Source organism: Geotrypetes seraphini, chromosome 6 (assembly GCF_902459505.1).
Source record: "Geotrypetes seraphini chromosome 6, aGeoSer1.1, whole genome shotgun sequence".
NCBI lineage: Eukaryota > Metazoa > Chordata > Amphibia > Gymnophiona > Dermophiidae > Geotrypetes > Geotrypetes seraphini.
Window position 1 is genome coordinate 61828214 of NC_047089.1, and position 23292 is coordinate 61851505.

The 23292-nt window shown below is 44.4% G+C and overlaps 1 protein-coding gene across 8 annotated transcripts in view; it reads left to right on the top strand.

The window, feature by feature from the left end:
* The window catches only part of LOC117362203 (RCC1 and BTB domain-containing protein 1), a 112903-nt gene that overhangs the window by 74007 nt on the left and 15604 nt on the right, over positions 1 to 23292 (top strand). For all 8 annotated transcript variants that reach the window (XM_033948198.1, XM_033948196.1, XM_033948197.1 and 5 more), the window contains 3 exons: positions 13117 to 13243; positions 17605 to 17756; positions 19736 to 19866. In XM_033948198.1, coding sequence (XP_033804089.1) covers positions 13117 to 13243; positions 17605 to 17756; positions 19736 to 19866 — 410 coding nt within the window. The remainder of the gene's footprint in view (positions 1 to 13116; positions 13244 to 17604; positions 17757 to 19735; positions 19867 to 23292) is intronic.

The window sequence follows — 23292 nt, forward strand, 5'->3', positions numbered from 1 at the left end:
GTGCATCCCCGGCGAAGCACAACTGTGACGCAACAGCAAAACCACAGAAAGGAGCTTGTGAGCATCCACATAAGCTGTCTGGACATCCTGGTCAGGAGTTTCCCCCTGAATTCATCAATATGATGTTTGAAACTTCCATGATTAACAAGGGCCAATGGAACTCTTGGGGATCACGACCCTGCTGGCAATGGGGGCTTTCCTTCCCCTCCCTAAGAGCACAGTTCACCAGCACAGTGCCACAGTGCCTTGCACAAGATGGGGAAGTTCAGCCTCAGGTAGACTGGGATGAAAGGCTCTATTTCAATGCCTTTACTCTCCCAGTCAGGGTCCTCTGTAGCAGGAGATGATGCTTCATTTCTAGGGGGGGCTAGATCCAGATCTGGTGGAGGCCCCTGATCTTGGAGAGGACCCAACTGAGTGCAGGCTATTTAAGTCTTCAGTGCTTTTGGAGGTGATCACGGAATCCCTCCAGGAATTAAACATAGATACTCCAAAGTCCTCTGCTACACTGTGCTTGCTTATGAGCAACACAAAGGCACAGACATCCTGTGTTCCCCCTCATCAAGACATTACCAAAATACTCATGGACCATTAGAAGGTCTTTGAGGGGCTCTTCTGGGTGGCCCAAGCCGTGGCACATCTCTATCCGATGGATGTTTAATTTTAACCAGCTCTTTGTTCTTATGAAAGTGGATTCACTGGTGGCACAGGTTACAAAACATACCTTCCCTTATAGTGAAGGTGGCATGGTACTAAAGATGTTAGAGTAAACACTTTCACCAAAATGATAGAATGAATGTCACAAAAAATCAGTGCTGCTGCAGTTTCAGTAAAGGAAGTTTCAACTGAATGGAGGAAAAAGCCTCAGATTGGAACCCTTCCACCACCACAATGGTGGTCAAAGGTGGTTGGGCGAACACCTCACTGGCAAAAAACCTCAAGACCGACTCCCAATAGTAGTAAACTTGAAGCAGGGCTGTTGTGCAGAAGATAGAGGAAATATCCACTTATCTAATTAGTTGATCGGTACACCAATGATGGCCAGCGTTTCACATATCTGCTGCCTCAGGGTGTAAAGCGATCCGATCAAACTTTAAGCTGGATGCAAACCGCATCTCAAGATCAAAAGTTTACTACTATTGGGAGTCAGTCTGGAGGTTTTTTGCCAGTGAGGTGTTCGCCCAACCACCTTGGACCACCATTGTGGTGGTGGAAGGGTTCCAATCTGAGGCTTTTTCCTTCATTCAGTTGAAACTTCCTTTACTGAAACTGCAGCAGCACTGATTTTTTGTGACATTCATTCTATCATTTTGGTGAAAGTGTTTACTCTAATATTATTAACTTTTCATATTTCCGAGTTGTTTTTTGCTACAAATTATGGTACTAAAGATGCCCAGGACTACTGGCTGGATTTTGTTTATAAGAAGCTCTTTGAGACTGTGGCCTCAGGTTTGAAAGCAGCTACAGCAGCATCTTTTGTTGCCTCTACTTGCCACTCGAAATTGCACCAAGAAGAGACTATTGTCAGGAGGGATCTCCAGTTTTTAATGTCTGGAGTGGATTATGTATCTGATGTTCTGTATGACCTTTCAAGAATTGTGAGAAAAATGTCTGCTTATTCTATTTCCACTTGCAGGATGCTATGGATCAGATAGTGGGTGGAGGATTCCTCCTCTAAGGCAACCTTGAGTAAATTACCATTTAAGGGACATCTACTCTTTGGGAAATGTCTGGGTGATTTTAAGGCCAGCATGCAGGATTACAGGTCGAAGTCTTTACCACACAGCAGACCTCGAGCCCCTAGAGCAGGAGTCTCCAAAGTTTTTGCCACAAGGGCACTTTTCAGTGGGCCTTAGTAAAAAAAGAAAAAGATAAATAACTCTAGATCTATGAGATTGTATGAAGAAGTATTTTACGCCCCATTCTTCATTAAACACACAACATTCATAATCAACTTTTCTTTTTCCTATCCATGTTAAAACTGTAGAAGCACATCTATGAGACAAACTTGGTTCTTTTTGTTACATAGAGCATTTTGGACCCCAGTTAGATTACGAAAGTTGGATAGCTCTAAGTCTAATAGATACTGGCATTGTAATCTGGAAGCAGGGACTTTAGATCATTTATTATACTTTTGTCCCTGTATCATGGCCTTTTGGAAATCAATTTGGTCACAAATTATTAGAAAACCATGTAGCTCTATTTTATGATACAATCCTATTTGGGACATCAATGAGAATAAAAAGTCAAATTTCATCAAATAATAATAAACTTTTATTAATAATGACAGGAGTCGCCATTCAACATATCACCAGAACTTGGAAAAATTACACAAGACTTAATTACACCATCTGGTGGAATTCGTTGTGCCATATATACAAAATGGAAAGAACAATTGCCATACAAAAAGGGAATTATAATAATTTTAAGAAGATTTGGGGGGCATTGACAACTTATTGTAATGATTAGATGCCTTTTTACATTGAAAGTATAATTATAATTATGGGAGGGGGTGGTATATAGTTATAATATAGGTTTAATCAATATCTATGAATATAGCACATGTATGTTATTTTTTGATTATAATATCTGTGAAAAGGGTGGGTGGGGGAGGAAGATATTTTATGTATTTAAGATGACAATAGAAAGAATTTCAAGTGATGTGTATGATTCAATTGATGTAATATTGTGTATTTGATGTAGGATGAAAAAATGAATAAAGAATTGGAACAAACCCAACTGTAAACGCAAATAAATTATTATGAAATTATAAAAATCACAAAAACTCAGTACAAACAAATATGTGAATAAGTGAATATGCACCTTTAAATATAAATTTATGCAATTACAAAATGAGTATTACACTGCACCATTGCAAGTATTCTTATGGACAATTAACTGTAATGACTAGTAACGAACTTCCAGGTTCAATTTAAAAATTAGTCACAGCTACCTACAATGCTGTGAATGACACTGTCAATCGAGGCCAAACAAGTATGAAGAAATATTGCGAAGTATACAATTACGATTCAGTATTAAATAAAGTTGTGAATAATATTAACATTACTAGTTTTTTAGCCCGTTACATTAACATTAACAGGTGCTAGAATAGATGTGTAGACTTAGGCATTTCTTTCATTCTCTTTCTTTCTGTATGTCTGTCTTATCCCAGGACAAGCAGGCAGGTATTCTCACTAGTGGGTGATGTCATCAGACAGAGCCCCGGTACGGACGTCTCACAAGCACGTGTTGCTTGTAGAAACTTAAAAGTTTCTAGATGCCCGCACCGCGCATGCGCCGGTGCCTTCCCGCCCGGAGATCCGGGCGTGTCTCCTCAGTTCTTTTCTTTCCGCGGAGCTGAGAAGTTCAACTTCATCATGCGCTAGCTGAATTCAGTTAAATTTGCCTTCCTTGTCCGCGTTTTCGCTTTCTTTTAATTACAGTTAACAGTACTTTTCTTTTTCAGTAAAAAAAAAAAAAAAAAAGAAGATTATTTCCTCCGGCGGGTCGAACGGGCCGGCCACGTGGCTCAGGCCCACTGGCTTCGACCTCGCGGCGGAGATTTTCCGGCCTATGTCCCGGCCAATCACCGGGTTTAAAAAGTGCAGCAAGTGCCAACGCGCGATTTCACTCACGGACCCTCACCGGCGCTGTTTGCAGTGTTTGGGCCCTGACCACATTCCGAAATCGTGCAGGCCTTGCTCTACCCTTACGGCACGCTCATTCAAGCGGCGTTGCCTATTGTGGGAATCGATGTTCAAGATGGACGCAGCTAAGGATCCCTCAGCCTCCACTTCATCGGATACCTCCCCGGTTCGGGCGAAACCGGTATCGACCCCTCCTGCATCGAGTGTGGTGAAACCGGCATCGTTCATCCCGACACCAGCCACGAGCTCGACGTCGGTGCCTGCCCCGGTCTCCTCGGTTCAGGTACCTCTTCCTTCCACAGTGCCACCAGTGGTCATCAAAGTGCCGAAAGCTACTAAGCAGAAGCACTCGGCCTCGAAGGAGCGCGATGACCGTGCAGGAGGACCCCCTTTCGGTGCGGATCCCTCCTTATCGGCTTCGCTACGGTCCGTGCTGGAAGCTCAATTCGTTGAGCTCATGCAGACCATCGGACCCGGGCTCATCGCTGCCATACAGGGTGACCTCCCGGTACCGGTCCAAAGGGGCGGTCCGCCCCCTCCCCCTCCTCCACGCCGTTCGACCTCGAAAACCGACGAGGACGAACGGGGGAGGGCGGCGATGCCCACGCGGCAAGCCTCGCTTACCGATATGCCGCCATTAGAACCCATTACGCCTCCGCGCCAACATGGGACCAGACCTTCGATCGATACTCAAAGCCCTGGGCATAGTCAGGAAGAGTTCTTCCGTACTCCTTACCAGACTTGGGTAGCATCGCAAGAATCCGCATCGCAACCCCAGTTGCGATCCACCGCTTCCAGCCCTATCCACCACTTGGGGGCCTCGGGAGACCATGCGATGCACAGACGATCCCGATCCCCGTCCCGCCACCGAGACGGGCACCGATCAAGACACTCATCCTGGCACTCTTCACGCCAGTCGGAGGTGTCACCGCAGAAAAAACTGCAACGTAGGGGATACTCCTCATCAGAGGTGTCCCCTCCGGGGGGCCCGGAGTACGAGGAGACACCGGTGCCCGATTCTCCTTGCCACTCCCCGATGTCCATGGACCTGGAGGCCTCCTCCTCCTCCAGCCCGTCCCACAGACCGACGCTGGCGGATCAATTGTCCTTCTCATCATTCCTCCGACAAATGGCGGATGATCTGGATGTGACCCTTGACACGGGCTCCCGATACTCCAAAGAGTATCTGGACACCATGCATTTACCTAACCCTCCGACGGAGTCGCTTCGGCTCCCCCTGCATAAATTGCTGGATCAGACCTTCATGCAGTGTTTCGAAACACCGTACTCCATACCGGCGATTCCCAGCAAACTCGATGCTCGATACCGCATCGTGCACCATAAAGGGTTTGAGGGCCCTCAACTCTCCCACCAATCCCTACTGGTCGAGTCCTCTCTTAAACGCTCTCATCCCTCCCAGGTCTACGCCTCTGTACCGCCGGGCCGAGAGGGGAGAACGATGGACAAATTTGGTAGAAAATTCTATCAAAACTCCATGATGGCGTCACGGGTGCTGAACTACAATTTCTTTTTCTCTTCCTATCTGGAGTTCTTCTTGCCGGTGCTCCGCAAGTTCACTCCGTTCATAGACAACCAAGCTCGATTCGAGTTCGAGGAAGTGGTAGCCTCCCTCTCCCAACTACGCCTCCAGCTGATGCAATCCTCCTTCGATGCATTCGAACTCTCGGCACGTGCTGCCGCAAGCGCGGTAGCCATGCGTCGCCTGGCATGGCTCCGTACAATCGATATGGATCCCAACCTCCAGGACAGACTCGCCAACGTACCATGTGCTGGAGCTGACCTGTTCGATGAGTCTATCGAAACTGTTACCAAGAAGCTGTCGGATCATGAAAAATCTTTTCAATCCATCCTGCGGCCCAAACCCAAACCTCAACAGTCTCGACCTTCCAGGCCACCCCTGATTTACCAGCGGCGTTACATGCCCAGACAAACGCCTGCTGCGAGACAACCTGCGAAGAGACAACCTCCCCAGAAGTCTCAACAAAAACCTCAGCCACCGGCTGCACCTAAGGCTCCCCAGCCCTTTTGACTCCCCTCCCGGGAGCATAACCGACACCGTTCTGCACTCAGCCTCTCCCATAGGGGGCCGCCTCCATCTTTTTTACCACCGATGGGAGGCCATAACCACGGACCTATGGGTCCTTACCATCATAAGAGAAGGATACTCCCTTCAATTCCATCGGGTCCCTCCGGACCATCCTCCAAGAGAGTATCCTTCAAGCTCGACGCAGACCGCCCTTCTTCTTCAGGAAGTCCAAACCTTACTTCAGCTTCGGGCTGTCGAGCCGGTCCCATCAGACCAATTGAACCGAGGGTTTTACTCCCGGTACTTCCTCGTCCCGAAGAAAACGGGCGACCTACGACCCATTTTGGACCTTCGGGCCCTCAACAAGTTTCTGGTCAAAGAGAAGTTTCGCATGTTGACTTTGGCTTCTCTATACCCCCTCCTCGAGCAGAACGACTGGTTATGCTCCCTGGATCTCAAGGAGGCCTACACTCACATCCCCATTCACCCGGCCTCCCGAAAGTTCCTCAGATTTCGGGTGGGAAATCTGCACCTACAATATCGAGTGCTACCATTCGGCCTATCTTCGTCCCCCAGAGTCTTCACAAAGTGCCTGGTGGTAGTGGCCGCGGCACTCCGGGACAGGGGTCTACAGGTGTTCCCATACCTCGACGACTGGCTCATCAAGGCCCCGTCAGCCCCAGAGGTCACTGCGGCGGCCTTGACTACAACCTGCTTCCTCCAGAATTTGGGCTTCGAGATCAACTTTTCCAAGTCTCATCTTCAACCCACCCAGTCCCTCCCCTTCATCGGAGCGGTCCTGGACACCACCCGACTCCGAGCATTCCTGCCTCTGCAACGCATGGAGTCTCTTCTTCATCTCTGCCAGTCGGTGTCTACTCGCCAAACCCTACCGGCGAGACAACTGATGGTGCTCCTGGGCCATATGGCCTCCACAGTACATGTGACACCCTTTGCCAGACTCCATCTCAGGATCCCCCAGTGGACCCTGGCATCACAGTGGAATCAGACGTCCGATCCACTATCCAAACACATCTTAGTCACACCTGCTCTTCGGCAGTCTCTACTTTGGTGGATGACCTCTTCGAATCTATCCAGAGGTTTGCTGATGCACTCTCCCCCCCATCAGAAAGTTCTCACAACCGATTCGTCGAATTATGCATGGGGGGCCCACCTGGATGGTCTCCGCACCCAAGGATTCTGGACCAGTGCGGAAAGACTACACCAAATCAATCTACTGGAACTCAGAGCCATCTTCAATGCGCTCCAAGCTTTCCAACACCTACTTCACGACATGGTAATCCTCATTCGCACAGACAATCAGGCCGCCATGTATTATATCAACAAGCAAGGAGGCACGGGCTCGGCCCTCCTTTGCCAGGAAGCTCTACGAGTCTGGGACTGGGCGGTACGCCACAACGCCTTCCTCAGAGCAGCCTACATTCAGGGGGAGAACAACGTCTTAGCAGACAAACTGAGTCGTCTACTACAACCGCACGAATGGACTCTCCATTCCAGCCCCCTTCACCAAATCTTCACACAATGGGGGACGCCTCAGATAGACCTCTTTGCGGCTCCCCACAACTCCAAACTGCCTCAGTTTTGCTCCAGGATCTACACCCCTCATCGCCTCGAGGCAGATGCTTTTCTACTGAACTGGGGGAAACGATTTCTATATGCGTTCCCACCATTCCCGCTGATCCAGAAGACTCTGGTCAAGCTGAAACTCGAACAGGCCACCATGATCCTAATAGCTCCTCGGTGGCCCAGACAACCTTGGTTCTCCCTCCTACTTCAACTCAGCAGCAGGGAACCAGTACCACTTCCAGTGTTTCCTTCACTACTTACTCAACATCAAGGATCACTGCTTCATCCCAACCTGCAGTCTCTCCACCTGACAGCTTGGTTCCTCTCAACGTAACCCCTCACCACTTCTCTCAAGAAGTGAGGGAGGTCTTGGAAGCTTCCAGGAAGCCCGCCACTCGACAATGCTACTCCCAGAAATGGACTAGATTCTCCTCATGGTGTATTTCTAAATCAAAGGAACCTCAGCGAGCTTCCTTATCCTCCGTGCTGGACTATCTCCTACACCTATCTCAATCCGGGCTCAAGTCTACATCCATACGAGTCCACCTGAGCGCTATTGCGGCGTTCCACCAGCCCCTACAAGGGAAACCCCTCTCGGCCCATCCGGTGGTCGCCAGATTTATGAAAGGACTCTTCCATGTTAACCCGCCTCTCAAACCACCCCCAGTAGTTTGGGACCTCAATGTAGTCCTTTCCCGTCTCATGAAGCCCCCGTTTGAACCACTCAACAGGGCCCCTCTTAAGTATCTCACCTGGAAAGTGCTTTTCCTGGTAGCCCTTACGTCCGCTCGCAGAGTCAGCGAACTCCAGGCACTGATGGCGGATCCACCATTCACAGTATTCCATCATGACAAGGTGGTCCTCCGCACTCACCCGAAATTCCTGCCTAAGGTGGTCTCAGAATTTCATCTCAACCAATCCATTGTACTTCCAGTATTCTTCCCTAAGCCCCATTCTCACCACGGAGAATCGGCCCTTCACACTCTAGACTGTAAACGTGCTTTGGCTTTCTACCTGGATCGCACCAAGCCACACAGAACCACTCCTCAACTTTTTGTCTCCTTCGATCCTAATAAGTTGGGAAGACCCGTATCAAAGCGCACCATCTCTAATTGGATGGCGGCTTGTATCTCTTTCTGCTATGCCCAGGCTGGATTATCACTTCCTTGTAAGGTCACAGCCCATAAGGTCAGAGCAATGGCAGCCTCAGTAGCATTCCTCAGATCAACACCAATCGAGGAGATTTGTAAGGCTGCCACCTGGTCCTCGGTTCACACATTCACCTCACATTATTGTCTGGATACTCTCTCCAGACGGGATGGACAGTTTGGCCAAACAGTATTGAAAAATTTATTCTCTTAAGTCGCCAACTCCCCCTCCATCCCACTGAGGTTAGCTTGGAGGTCACCCACTAGTGAGAATACCTGCCTGCTTGTCCTGGGATAAAGCAATGTTACTTACCGTAACAGTTGTTATCCAGGGACAGCAGACAGCTATTCTCACGTCCCACCCACCTCCCCTGGGTTGGCTTCTCAGGCTAGCTACCTGAACTGAGGAGACACGCCCGGATCTCCGGGCGGGAAGGCACCGGCGCATGCGCGGTGCGGGCATCTAGAAACTTTTAAGTTTCTACAAGCAACACGTGCTTGTGAGACGTCCGTACTGGGGCTCTGTCTGATGACATCACCCACTAGTGAGAATAGCTGCCTGCTGTCCCTGGATAACAACTGTTACGGTAAGTAACATTGCTTTTCTTTCTTTCTGTCTCTCTCCCTGGCCGTCTGTCTGTCTTTTTTTCTGTCTCTCTCCCTGGCCGTATGTCTGTCTTTCTGTCTCTCTCCCTGGCCGTCTGTCTGTTTGTCTTTCTTTCAAGGTCTTTCTCCCTGGCCGTCTGTCTGTCTATCTTTCTTTCGGTCTCTCTCCCCTGTCCAGCAGTAGTCCTTCCAAGCTCCCCCCTGTCCAGCAGTAGTACCCCTTCTCCCTTCCCTGCTCCCCCTGTCCAGCATCCGCTAGCCCGGGCAACCTTGGAGCTTTTGCTAGGCCGGCCCACCTTGCATTATCAAAGTAGGCAAGCCTTGCAAATGCTGTGCGGCTGCTTGATGAAACCGTGGCTGCTGCCGCTGCTGGTCCAGGGGTGAGAAGAAGAGGCGTTCCGGCAGTGGCAGTGTAGTCAGAAGACAGAAAGTCAGTCAGCGCCGATCGGGGCAGAAAATCATCTGAGGCAGGCACTGTGCATGTGTGGCACGGAGCACGGCGCACAGAGATTGAAGTGCACATGTGTGCTAAGGATTTTATTATAGTGGATATGGAATATCAATATATTTTGAACACAATTTTAATGAATGCATTTGCAATCTATCAACACTGTGTTTTCTTTTTATGAATTCTTATTGGAAAATTAGTCCAATTGCACAATTCTTCCGCGGGCCATATAAAATCATATCACGGGCTGGATGTAGCCTGCAGGCCGTACTTTGAAGACCCCTCCCCTAGAGGGTCAAGTTGCGGCAATTTTTGGGCCTCCAAACGATATTGCCAGTTCTTGAGAGGGTCTTCGGGCCAGAGATCCTTTCAAAAGTCCAGACAAAGAGGTTTGTTTTTTTTTTTGGGGGGGGAGGCGCCCCCAATCTTCCATAACTCCCAAGAAGCAGTTATGATGCCAAGCTATTAGCCAAGCCTCCATGCATCGGAGGGAGGTTATTGGCCTATTGGGGAGTGTGGGCAGATATCACCACAGATTGCTTGAGGCTGGACATTATATGGGAGGGATACAAGCTCTTCTTTTGCCCCTCCCAGACCTTTTTCTGAGGCTGGGAAAGAGCAGCCAAAGTCAGAACAACAGTGCAAAGGTTGCTGGATCTGGAAGCCATAGAACCCATACCAGCGTAATACTCATGCTCCGACAGATACTCAATATACTTTATAGTACCAAAGAGAGGCTCAGAAGACTATAGAGGTCGATTCTAGACCTCAAAGCATTGAATGTGACCCTCAAGAGCCCTCGTTTATGAATGGAGACCGTGAGTTCGGTGATTGTCAGTGGAGCCGGGAGAATTTTTCGCCTCCTTGGATTTGAAAGAGGCCTATCTGCACGTTCCTGTGCTCTGGGAAAAAAATAGGAAGTTTTTGCGATTCCATGTGCTGAAGCAGCACTTACAGTTTGTGGCCTTAAACTTCGGGCTGACCACGGTACCATGGACCTTCACCAAAGTAATGTGGTTGTTGCAATACACTTGCGCAGAGCAGGCATACAAGTCCATCCATATCTGGATGATTGTCTAATAAGAGCCCAGTTTGAATCCAAAGGCAGGCTAACTTTTCACAGAGTGATTCAACTGCTGCAGAAGCTGGGCTGGGTGATCAATTTTCAGAAAAGCCACCTAGAGTTGACGCAGATCTTGGAGTATCTGGGAGTCTGGTTAAACAATACAGAGAAAAGCTTCTGCATCAGATATGGGAGTTAAGGAGCGAGTCTGCTTCAATGGCCTGGCATTATTTGCAGGTACAGGGATCAATGGTTGCGACTGTGGACATAGTCCCCTGGCAAGGGCGCACTTGCATCTGCTCCAGGATGCACTCCTCTCCTGATAGAGCCTGCAGAGGGATATGCTTCACCAGCAGCTGCCTTGGACAACGAAATCTCGTTGCAGTCTAACTTGGTGATTTGAACCTCAGTCTATCTCTAGAGGAGCTTCTCCACATCTTTCATGGGTGTCTGACTACGGACGCCAGCCTATATGGCTGGGGGTACATTGTGAGGGGCATCCAATTCCAAGTCCCCTTTCTAGAGGAAGTGGTCAATCAACCAGTTTAAACTTCAAGCCAGCCACCTAGCACTTCAGAAGTTTGGGAGTGCATTGCAGAATAAGTAGTACGGTTTTCTTGGAAAATACAATGACGGTAACTTATATCAATCACTAGGGGGACACCAAAAGCATTGCTCTATGCTTGGCAGCCCAGATGCTGTTTTGATTGATGAAGACTCTCAGCTGCGCATGTTGCAGGAGTGGATAATGTGCAAGCAGATTTTCTCAATTGGAAGAAACTGGGGAATGGTCACTGTCTCAGAAAGACTTCACCTGCATTGTGAATTGATGGGGGCACCCGCCATTTGATCTGATGACATCAGCAGGCAACAAAAAGGCAGTTTGGTTCTGCAGTCAAAGACAAGAGCCAGAAAGCAAAAGCCTGGACACCTGGTAACAACCCTGCCAAAGGTAGGTCTTCTTTATGCCTTCCCTCCATGGTCCATAATAGGCTGACTTCTGTGCAGGAACATGGCGCACCAGAGGCCGGTGATTCTAGTAGCACCAGACTGGCCAAGGTGACTATGGCATGCAGTCCATCTGCAAAGGGATCAAAGTCTCAAATTTCACTCTCATCCCCGGCTTCTCACACAAGGTCCAAACTAAACTAAACCTTAAACTTATATACTGCATCTTCTCTATAAATATAGAGCTCGACACGGTTTACAAAAATTAAAAGGCAAGTACAGTGGGAGTTAGGAGTTGATCTGCAGGATCCATAATGCTTTGGCATGTTCTTGAGCTCATGGCATTAGCACACTAAGATATAGGCTTTATCCTGCAGATATACATTTCTCAGAATTTCAGATTCAGGTGTAGTCCTGATCATCTGTTTGTATTGGATGGGGTTGCCTGAAAAGGTCAACCAGCCTCTATAGCAACCCTTTCAAGATAGATCCGTATGATTTTTTTCTTCAGTCTATACAGGAAGTGGAAAACATCTACCTATATCTATAAAAGTGCACACTACTAGAAGCGTAGCTTCCCTTGGGCAGAATCTTTGGCAGTGTCCCCAATAGAAATCTGTAGAGCTGTTATTTGGTCTTCTCTCTATACATTCACAAAGTTTTACTGGGTGGACATGGCAGCCAAACAGGATTCCGCATTCAGATTTTAAGTTCTGACAGCAGGCTCATCTGTCCCACCCTAAATTCAGGGGACTGCTTTGATATGTCCCACACGTACAGGAATAGTGTCTGTTGCACTAGAAGGAAAGATTAGATTCTTGTCTCAGTAATCTTCTTTTTAGTAGACAGACACTCCATTCCTGAAGCCCACCCTGTCAGATGTTCATTTGCCTGCTTACTGCCCCAAAGGTGCCAGAGAATCCAGACATCTTGTTTCTTTCCTTTGTCCAGCCTTGACAAGAATAGCTAGGGGGTATCTATGAAATCTCCCACGCTTTTAGTGCAGGTGGTGCTCCAGTTGGTGACTTGTTTGTTTTTCACCTCATTATGTATTGCAAATGGTTAAGTTTTGTTTATCTCTTATATTTTTAATGATTCGAGCAGAACAAACATGTTTCTCTGGGAGTGTCCCTGTACCGTTCCCTCTTCTGTTCCCTCTCCAGGCCTGATCATCTGTTTTGGTACAAACTGAGGAATTGGGGGACAGCCCAGAAGGATGGGAGGCAGAGCAAAAGAATGCTAATGAAGCTCCCTCCAAATGTGAGAAGGAATTGACACTTGGGAAGTGGTCAGGATTTTTAGTACATTTCAACTAGGGTCAAAAGTGCTGTAGCTCCATCTATCTGTCTTGGGGACTCAATAATTTCTATAAAAGATGATTTGATAGACTTTCCAATCTTGAATGAAGATCAGTAGTAGTTCAAGGTTGTATTTTTGTACATTGCTTAGACTATTAAGATATAGCAGTATATAAATTTGTAGATAAACATTGTTGCAAGTGGGCATTATTCAAGCTAGAGTATCAACATCATTTTTAAAAATGTGAAAAAATGACAAATTTGTGTATGTGAATTTTTTTTTTTTATATACTAATCTATGCTTTTTGTATCTTTCCTTTACAGAGCATGAAGACTTTTTAACAGTTGCTGAGTCCCTGAAGAAAGAATTTGATAGCGTAGATACGGCAGATCTAAAGTTTCGAGTTGATGGAAAATATATCTATGTACATAAAGCTGTGTTAAAAATCAGGTAGTGTTCTTATGGTGAGCTGTAGTTGCCACCAGGCATATGTGCAGCAGAGCACAGGCTGTTTTAACCTCAAAGAGTTGACCAGTGCCTGGCCTGGCTGTTTTGTATTTTTTATGTGCTAGCTTTTTGTCTAATAAGTTGGGTCTAAAGTCAGGATAGCTGTTTTCAACTTATTTGTGAGCTCTAAAGCAATAACCATCAATATCATCATACAGTAATAGGCTAGATTATTCACAGTAGTCTCAGACCTGGGGCCTCCATCGTAGCAATTCTCGTATGGCAAATGCAACGCAACCTGTTGAATTCCTGTGGGCTGTGCTGCATTTGCTGTACTGAGACTTGTTACCATGACCCCCTAGTCTTCACTCGTGGTATATTTCCAAATTAGTTATTCCACGCATCTACCACCCATTCTGTAAAAAATGAATTTCCTAAGATTACTCCTGAGCCTGTCACCTCTCAACTTTATCCTATGCCCTCTTATTCCGGAGTATTTCGTCATTTGAAAAAGACTCACCTCCTGTACATTAATGACACAGAGTTATTTAAATGTCTATCATATCCCCTATCTCCCACCTTTCTTTCAGAGTATACCTATCAAGATGAATAAGTCTGTCCCCATATACTTTATGGCGAAGACCACTACCAACTTTGTTGTGACCCTCTTAACCGACTCCATCCTATTTATATCTTTTTGAAGGTACGGTCTTTAGATTTGCACATAGTATTCTAAATGGGGCTTCACCAGAGACTTGTTACAACAGCTCTATCACCTTCTTTTTCCTACTGGTCATTCCTCTTCTTATGCACCCGAGCATCTTCCTGGCTTTGACAGTCACCTTTTCTACCTGATATGCCACCTTCATGTCATTAGACACAATCATTCCCAAGTCCCACTTTACTTTCATACATAGAAGTACTTCACCCCCTATGCTAAACCATTCTCTTGAATTTTTGCAGCCCAAGTGCATGAACTTGTATTTTTTTTAGCATTAAATCTTAGTTATCAATTACCGGACTATTCTTCAAGCTTCGCTAGATCCCACCTCATGTTATCCACACCCTCTGGGGTTTCTACCCTATTAGAGTGTAGTATCATCCACAAAAAAAGGCAAACTTTACCTGACAATCTTCCACAATATCACTCACAAAGATGTTGAAAAGAACAGGCCAAAATGAGGCGAAGGAGATGGGGAGCTGATGCCAACTGCTGGAGCTCTATGCCAGCTTCAGATCTGGCATAGGTTTCTGCTGTTGAGCTCCTGTGTTAATCAGCTCTCTCGCAGCATGCAGGGCTGTGCGTTGATCAGCTCTTTAGCATGTATTTTAATATATTGTGTACCGATGTCTACTGTGGAAGCAAACTCAGCACAGAAATCCTTTTAGCATACAGCTGCCATTAATGAGCAGGAAAACTACTCATTAGGAGCAAACTATAGCCCACAGTAGCTTTCTGCGTTGGCTCCCAGGTGCTAGATCCAGTTCTGTTCACTCTCAGGCCTTGCCAGTGAAATTAAGTAGTATACTGTCAAGGAAGTGGAGCCAGTGAGTGGAGGACTGCAGATACACCATTATGCTTGATTCCACACCCCTCCTATATCTTGCATCGTGGCTGTCTCTCCCAAACTAATATACGTCTTGAAAGTATTACTGATGCCACCTGCAACCCAACCATGAACAGCAAACCCAATTTCCTTACCTGTGTTGCATAGATATGAGTATATCCAAGCAAATAGATACATTTATACATTTTATTAGTACAAGCATCCTTTTTCTTAACAATTTACAGTGTCAAAAGAAAAAGGCTTCTTTCAGATGTCAGTGGCAGAAACTCTAACACAAGCCATCTTTAGCTCAATGTAAGCTGCTTCAGGGGAATTTATTTTATTTCAAGTCATTTAAATCACAGAAATAAAATCATTTTTGGAGGTAAAGTAAACTCTGGCTCAATCTTGCAGCACAGAAAAGTCTAATCCTTGCTTTTTTTGCATGGTATTTGACCATAAAAAGCCTCAGGTCCATTGCCCAGGGTATTGGTACACTCTAACATAAACTGGTTGTCAGACATTTTAAATAAAATGTATAGCCATAATGAAAAATGATAGGCATGATATATTACTTAGCGTCCATGTTTGAAAGTGTGTTAATTGAGTGCTGAGGCTTATTTTTCTTTTCTCAAGTGACTTTTTTTCCCCATAATGATATCTGACTTACAGTTGTTTAGGATCTTCTGTGTGGTACAGAGTATTAAGTTTGACAAAATATGTTTTAATTAAAGAGAATCAGCCAAGTCATTGGGTACAAACAATTCATTTACAAAATCAACAAATATTTTTTGTAACTCAATATTTTATTTTATTTTTTTAAACTTTATTAAATTTTCAAAGTAGAATTATGCATGCAAATAATTCATGTACATATAATATTACAAGAAAAGCTTAATAAACTTAGAGATATTAATAAGCGATTATTTTCCCCACCCTCCCACCCAGTAATCAAGAAAATAAATACCCACAAGAAACTACCTAAAAAAATCCCCGAATCAATTCCAATGCAAACCCCTCCCCCCCCTCCCTCCCACCCTGGATGTGTATTTTTAAAGGTCAGTAAAATAAAGTTTGTTATAACTTAATATTTTATTGAGAAATTTTCAACCATGTTCAACTTTCCAGTCTTAACAATCGAACATTCCCATATCAGCCCCTCCTTAAGCTTCCCACTCCCTGCCCTCATCCCCTCCCCTGTGCTAGTACAACGCTCACAGTTAAACTAATGATAAGAACCTAATTACTCCCATCCCAATAAGACTGAACTCCTAGTCCATAACAAAGAGGTTGTAAACTTCTGTTTTCTGAGAGCTGGCAGATACTCCATTCAAAAGAATGCATTTTAGTTTCTGGTGCCATCTTGTGGTGGTCAAAAAAGAAGTATCTTTCCAAGTTACTGTAATGATAGATCGAGTATTATAGATTCAACACTTCAAAATAGTATGGGTCTATATTTTCAATTGTAGAGTATCGGCTATAATTGAAAAGAGACAATTCCCAAGTGAATTCCAAGTCCACTCCTGAAATTGCTGAGAACTCACTTTTTACCTGTTCCCAAAACCTTACTATTACTGGGCATTCCCACCACATATGCAACAGTCCCATCACACTTCCACCACCACTTGGAATCTGATTTGAGTCCTCATCTGCATAAAAATAGTGGGGTGATGTACATTAACAATTGTAGGCCATTTTCTTTCCTAGAGGTTCCACAAGAATGATGGATCTGAAGACACAAAAAGTGGAACACAAGTTCAGGATGTTCAGGAGACTTCTGGTGCAAAACTTTATTAGTGCTAGAAAGTCATGTGATGATGATACACTTGGATACCAAAAGTCTGTCAGAGTTATACAGTAATTTCACCATATAATTAATGCTCACAGGATTTATCATTAAAACTGGGCTGTGTTTTAGCAGTACTTTGCCTTCCTCAGGGGTCTTTTGACAAAAGGGAAATGGATGTACAAACATAGGAAAAAATAATAAAGGATTAACAATATGCCTGAGACAAATCAAAAATAAGGGTGTAAATGTGTGTGATGTGCATATAAATAAGTGTTCTCATATAAATAGGTTATAAATTATAACATTTACAATGTTTGTGCTGTTCATAAAACCAAATCAAAACTCAATATGCCAAAACAGTGGTGTGATGACATAAAAGAAATTAAAAAGAAAAAACTAAAAACTTTGTTGACCATAGATGAATGAAATAATATGGAATTCTGAAATATCTGAAACCATAAAAGGGTAAAAACAATGTTTGATCCGTGAGTAAATGACAATGATCAGAGTGTCCAGTGGTTAAGTAGTGATGACTTTCTGGAACTACGGTAAATGTTTTGCACTAGAAGTTTCCTGAACATCCAGAACTTGTGTCCCACTTTTTGTGTCTTCGGATCCATTTTCTTTCATCCACATATTTTCCGATAGACTTTTCCCATAAGATGACTGTTTCACAAATTTGTACTGACTTAGAAGTTTGTACAAATTAGATATTAGCCCTTACCTGCAAATGTTTAAAGCCATAAGCCCATGTTTCCCCACTGGATAACAGTCTCGAAAATGGCTTAAGCTACATTTTGTGCATCATTTATTCAGTTGTTTTATCCATGCACATTTTCAGATTATTTTCTTTAGTTTTAGGGGTATGGATAAGATAGTGAGATGAAGAGGTAGTTATTTGATTAAGCTGTATAGCCATAAGTCTGTTTAACTATAGACTTTCAAGCAATCATAGTAATTTTCAGGAACTGTACCTATGTTATCATCCTTATTACAGGTGACATGTTTTCCTTGTTCTTGTTTTATAGGTGTGAACATTTTCGCACCATGTTCCAGTCATATTGGAATGAGGACATGAAGGAGGTGATTGAGATTGACCAATTTTCTTACCCAGTATATCGTGCCTTCCTGGAGTACCTATACACAGATAGTGTTGATTTACCACCTGAGGATGCTATAGGTATGATTTAAAAAAAAAATAATAATAATGAAGAATCCTATTTTTTTATTGAAAATTTCAGCTAGACTTTTATGCCTTTTGTTATCTAAATTGATAATTCTGCCAAAAATTTAAAAGAACTAATAATAAACTCTTAAAATGCCCGCAAATATCTGTGGAAGGAGGATCTAACTGAAAACCACAGTGATGGCACTTCAGAATAATTTCTCAGCACCTGCTCTGTGAAGTGTCATGTATAGTTTTTGCTAGCCTGGCACTATTTGCAGCTGTCTTCCTTAAGTGGAAGAAAAGGAGGAATGACATTATCAAAGTGGCAGACCCCTTGATCTTTAGGTCCCTACAAGAGAAGAACACTTGGCACCTTCTGCTTTTGTTTCAACAGAGTTGTTTTAAGTACAAGCTCAAGGAAGATACCCCACCATTACTACAGGATCAAACCAATTAGGAACTGGAGACAGTTGAACTAGTACGCACACAGCCTGCTCCTGTAACAGGCTCTAACCGCCATGATGTTCGTATCCTGCTTCTGGTGATTTTAGCCATTCTGTTTAGCTGTGGAATAATGGCTTATCTTTCTTCTAGTGAGATTCATTGCCAAGATGCAGACTATTTTCATATGTCTCTTGCCTGCATCTTGAATAGAAAGCTTAATTTAATTTTCATCCAAACCTAGTGTAAGAGGCCTTACCTTCTTCAACCCAGTAATAACTACTCAAATTATTCCCTGCTGTGTGACTCTTATGGAAATATTCCTTAGATAATCTCTTCTGTCTGGCTTTCCATATGTCATTTAAAGTATGTTCAAACTGTGGTACATCAACCAAAAGAAATAAACTAAAACTTGGGGTCCTCAGTGCTACATGCCTGAGCAGTCATTCCACCTTAGATTTCTGGGACTGCTTTGGTACGTTCCACTTGGAAAAAGAGATTAGGTTCTTACCTGGCTAATATCTTTTCCAGTAGATAGCTTTTAACTGAAAGCAAGTCAAATGGGGGGGAGGGCATTCTGTTTTTCATGTGACTGAAACTTGTCTTTGTTCTACTATGGTACTACCATGTTTCCCCGAAAATAAGCCCTAGCATGATTTTCGGGGTAGGTCTTAATAAAGCCCTACTCCAAAAATAAGCCCTAGTCCCCGGAAGCCTAATCCAAATGTCCCTGGATTCGCCGGCAGCAGCACTTTCTGCCCCCCACCATGCAGCCGAACTCCCTCCCATCCGAACCCTGCCGACCCTCTGACCGTGAAACCTACAAAGAGTAGCGTTGGCAGCACTCTAAACAGGCTATTTCACAGCCTTCTCCCACTGGGCATTCCCTCTGCTGTATCACTGATGATATCATCAGTAACGCGGTGCACGGAAGGCCTCGGCGGGAGAAGGCCGCGAAGCAGCCTATTTAGAGTGCTGCTGACACTACTCTGTGGAGGAAGGCATGTAGGTCTCGTGGTCGGCGGGGTTCAGATGGGAAGGAGAGATGGAAGGATGAGAGGTTCAGCGGGGGCGTGGGGGCTGCTCAAGGGTTCTGCTACATGGAAGGGAGGGATAAAAGCTGTGCAAGGGTTCTGCTGCACGAAGGATGGGAGGGAGGGATAGAAAGATGCTGTGCACAGTGCAAGGGTTCTGCTGTATAGGGTTATTGGAGGGAGGGATAGAAAGATGCTATAGAGGGAAGGCACAAGTGGATGGGCGAGAGGGGAGGAAAGATGCTGTAAATGTGGAGGAAATGAAAGAGGAAAAATTGGGATGAAGGAGAGGAAGGGAGAGATGATCATGTACATGGAAAAAAATAAGACCTAACCCGAAAATAAGCCCTAGTACATTTTTTGGGCCCCAAATTAATATATTACACTATCTTATTTTCGGGGAAGCACAGTACTATTAATTATTTCTATAGCGCTACCAGATGAGCATGCATACATATTGCAGGGTGTAAAGTCTTTGTAAAGATGACTTACTACTGTATGCTTTTCTTATACTAGGGCTTTTGGATTTGGCTACATCTTATTGTGAAAACAGACTGAAAAAGCTGTGTCAACATATCATCAAGCGAGGCATCACTGTGGACAATGCTTTCTCCTTGCTGTCTGCTGCGGTTAGATATGATGCAGAGGTAACACATCAGATTGTATAGTCACCAAATAAAAAATAAGCTGGAGGCGTGAGGAGGCTAACCATAAAGAAATTGTCTTGAACTAATAATATGAGTTCCTATTGCTGTTGACCAAGATGTGCTTGTTTGATAAGTAGTTTAGTTTCATATACTTAGATGAGCACAAGTTGGTTGACAACTGTCCTATTTCTGGCTTTTTTGAAACTTCAAGAGGGAAAACAAGGATGCGATGGGACAGTAGATTGAAGTGTGTGCTTGTCTGCGAAAGGGGAGGGATGAGGCTGTCAGCTATGCCCAGTAGGGGTCAGCTGTGCTGGCAGGTGGGTCTTGAGGGGCAAATTCTATATATGGCGCGGCACCTAAGTTAAGAGAGAAACACCATTTGAAACTCAAATTAAGTATAAATTTAAGTATAAATTCAAAGCGTCTACCAGTGCCAGAATCACACTTCTAGAGGCGCCTAGCGGTGCCTTAATACCACTATAGGTGTGACTAATGCTGAAAATGGCGTTAGGCGCCATTCATGTCAAAGTAGGTGCCGGAAATGTAGGCCTTGAAAACATTAACCTATGTTTCCAGTGCCTATTTTTGCTGGAGGCGCAATTCTCTAAACAGCGCCATCACGTGATTGACACACAATTGGTGCCCGCTTTTAAGGCAGCTGCAGATAACAGCACCAGTTAGAGAATCCAGCCTGAGGGACATTATCTCCTGCCTTTGAACATTCAGGCCTTGGTTTAAGCAGAGTGCTATCATGGAAGTGTGAGAAAAAAATGAGAGATTTTAAAAATGGGTGTTTTGTATAACAATTCAAAACTATTCAGGTTACTTACACTATTCAAGATTAAGTATAGGGTAAAATATCTTCCAGCTAAATAATAGTAAACAAGAATTCAAGGGAGCCAGTAGCATCCTTTGGTTAATTGACATCTTTTAATATTTTCTAAATTTGTTTATTTTGTGATATCTGACTTGTTCTCCTTTTATTCATGTGAGAAAATGCAGTTGCTTACTTGTAGCAGGGGTTCTCTTTAGACTGCAGTGGAATGTAGTCACCCTTGTTGCAGATCAAGATCTAGACATTCTTGTCGACATACTTCATCTTCTTTATCTGACCGGTACCAGCGTCTTTGAAGGAGCCCTTCTTGATGTTCTCACAGTCATTGCATTTCTCAGACAAGGAAGCATCCTTCTTTTCCTTCATATAGAGCAGGGGTGTAAAAGTCCCTCCTTGAGGGCCGCAATCCATTCGGGTTTGCATGCACTGCTTTCATTGTATGCTATTAGATATCATGCATATTCATTGGGGAAATCCTGAAAACCCGACTGGATTGTGGCCGTCGAGGAGGGACTTTGACACCCCTGATATAGAGAATCTCCTGGAGTTACAGATGTTGATTCTGATCTTTCTCATCAAGACACTGATTCTGATCACCTTATGTACTCGATTCATATGGCATCCCATCAGATCTGTCTCTTCCACTGCCTAGGCATAGATATCCTCCAGAATGACTTTCTTTTACCAAATTCATCAGGCAGCTGGAAAAAGCTTTGCCTGTTAAGCTCAAATCAGATATTGAACCCAGAACAGAGCTCCTTGATGCACTGGACTTTGATGAACCTCCTGAAGAGCTCCTTAAAATGCCTCTACATAATCTCCTTAAGAAGCTCTTTTTAAGAACTGAGAGACTTCTCTTACTCTTCCTATAGCTCCAAGGATGATAGATTTTTTAGATAGAATACAATCCTGTCCTGGCTTTGATAAGCCAGGGCAGGATTGTAGATTGTAGATTGGTGGAATCTACTCTTAAAAAAAATCTTCCAGTACCAGAGTATATGCTACTACTCCACCAAGATGTGAAGGCCACACCATGAACAAGTTTGGGCACCGCCTCTTCCAAAATTCTATGTTTGCCAAAAGGATTCTCAGTTATAACTATATGTTTTATCTTAACTCATTAAGAAATTAGCTGATTTTCAACAATATATTACATCTGACAGACTTCCAGAATTTCAGGAGACTACTCATAGTCTCCTTCAAACCAGAAAGTTTATAGCAAGAAGTGCTTTTGTTGCATTTGAAGTAACATCTAGAGCATCAGCTATGTCTGTTGCTATGAGACGTCTTGCATGGCTGTGAGTCTCTGACATGGACATTAACGTTCAGAATCATTTAGCAAACATTCCTTATTTTGGTGAAGAGCTTTGGAAGACTTACTCAACATGAACAAAGCTGGACCACCTTAACGGGATCTAAGGCTAAGACTCAGCCATTCAATTCTTCTCAGAGACCTGCTTCCAAGAGGTGTTATCCAACAACCTTATCCTCTTCAAAACCCCCACCACAAAAGAGGCATATATCTCAAAAGCCTGGGAAACCAGCTTAGTTTTTTTGACATGTTTCTAGCCGCAATACCCCCATTTCAGCCACCACCCCAACCTACTGGAGGCTGACTTCTCTTATATCATCAATGCTGGACTCTCATTACCACAGACAACTGGGTCCTTAAAGTCATACAAGAGGATTACTCTCTTCATTTCATCACCATTCCTCCATACAACCGTCCAAGAGAGTCCTCTTTCACATATCAACAGATGTCCCTTCTTCTTCAGGAAGTTGAAGCTCTGCTTCAGCTAAATGCCATAGAAGTAGTACCCCCTTCCCAGAAAAATCAGGAGTCCTACTCCAGGTATTTCTTAATTCCAAAGAAGATGGGAGGTCTTCGTCCCATTCTCGACCTCTGAGCCCTCAACAAATATGTAGTCAAATAAAGGTTATGCATGTTATCCCTGGGAACTCTATACCCACTTCTAGAATGAAACGATTGGCTGTGCTCTCTAAACCTCAAAGAGGCCTATATGCACATATCCAAACACCAAGATCACAGAAAGTTTCTTCATTTTCATGTGGATCATCAACATTTTCAGTACAAAGTTCTGCCATTCAGCCTTGCTTCATCTCCAGGAATATTCACAAAGTGCCTGGTGGTTGTGGTAGCAACAACTCTTCATACACACAGGTTTAAAGTATTTCCATATTTGGACAATTGGTTGATAAAAGCTGCATCACCTCAAAACAGTGCATTCAGCACTCAAGCAACTATAGCTTTTTTCTAGCTCCAAGTGTTCGAAGTCAACTTTCCAAAGTCTCATCTTCAACCCTCTCAAGTGTTGGAGTTCATAGTATTCATGCTCGATACCACTCTTCTACAGGCTTTCCTACCCCAACAAAGGCAAACCATCTTGTTTCACCTTTACAAATATGTGTCCACTCTGCAAACCATCTCAGCAAGACAAATGATGCATCTTATGGGTCACATGGCATCCACAGTTCATGTAACTCCCTTCATTCAATTTCATCTCAGGTCATTTCAGTGGACCCTAGCATCTCAGTGGACTCAGGCCAAGGATTCCTTCTCCCAATGG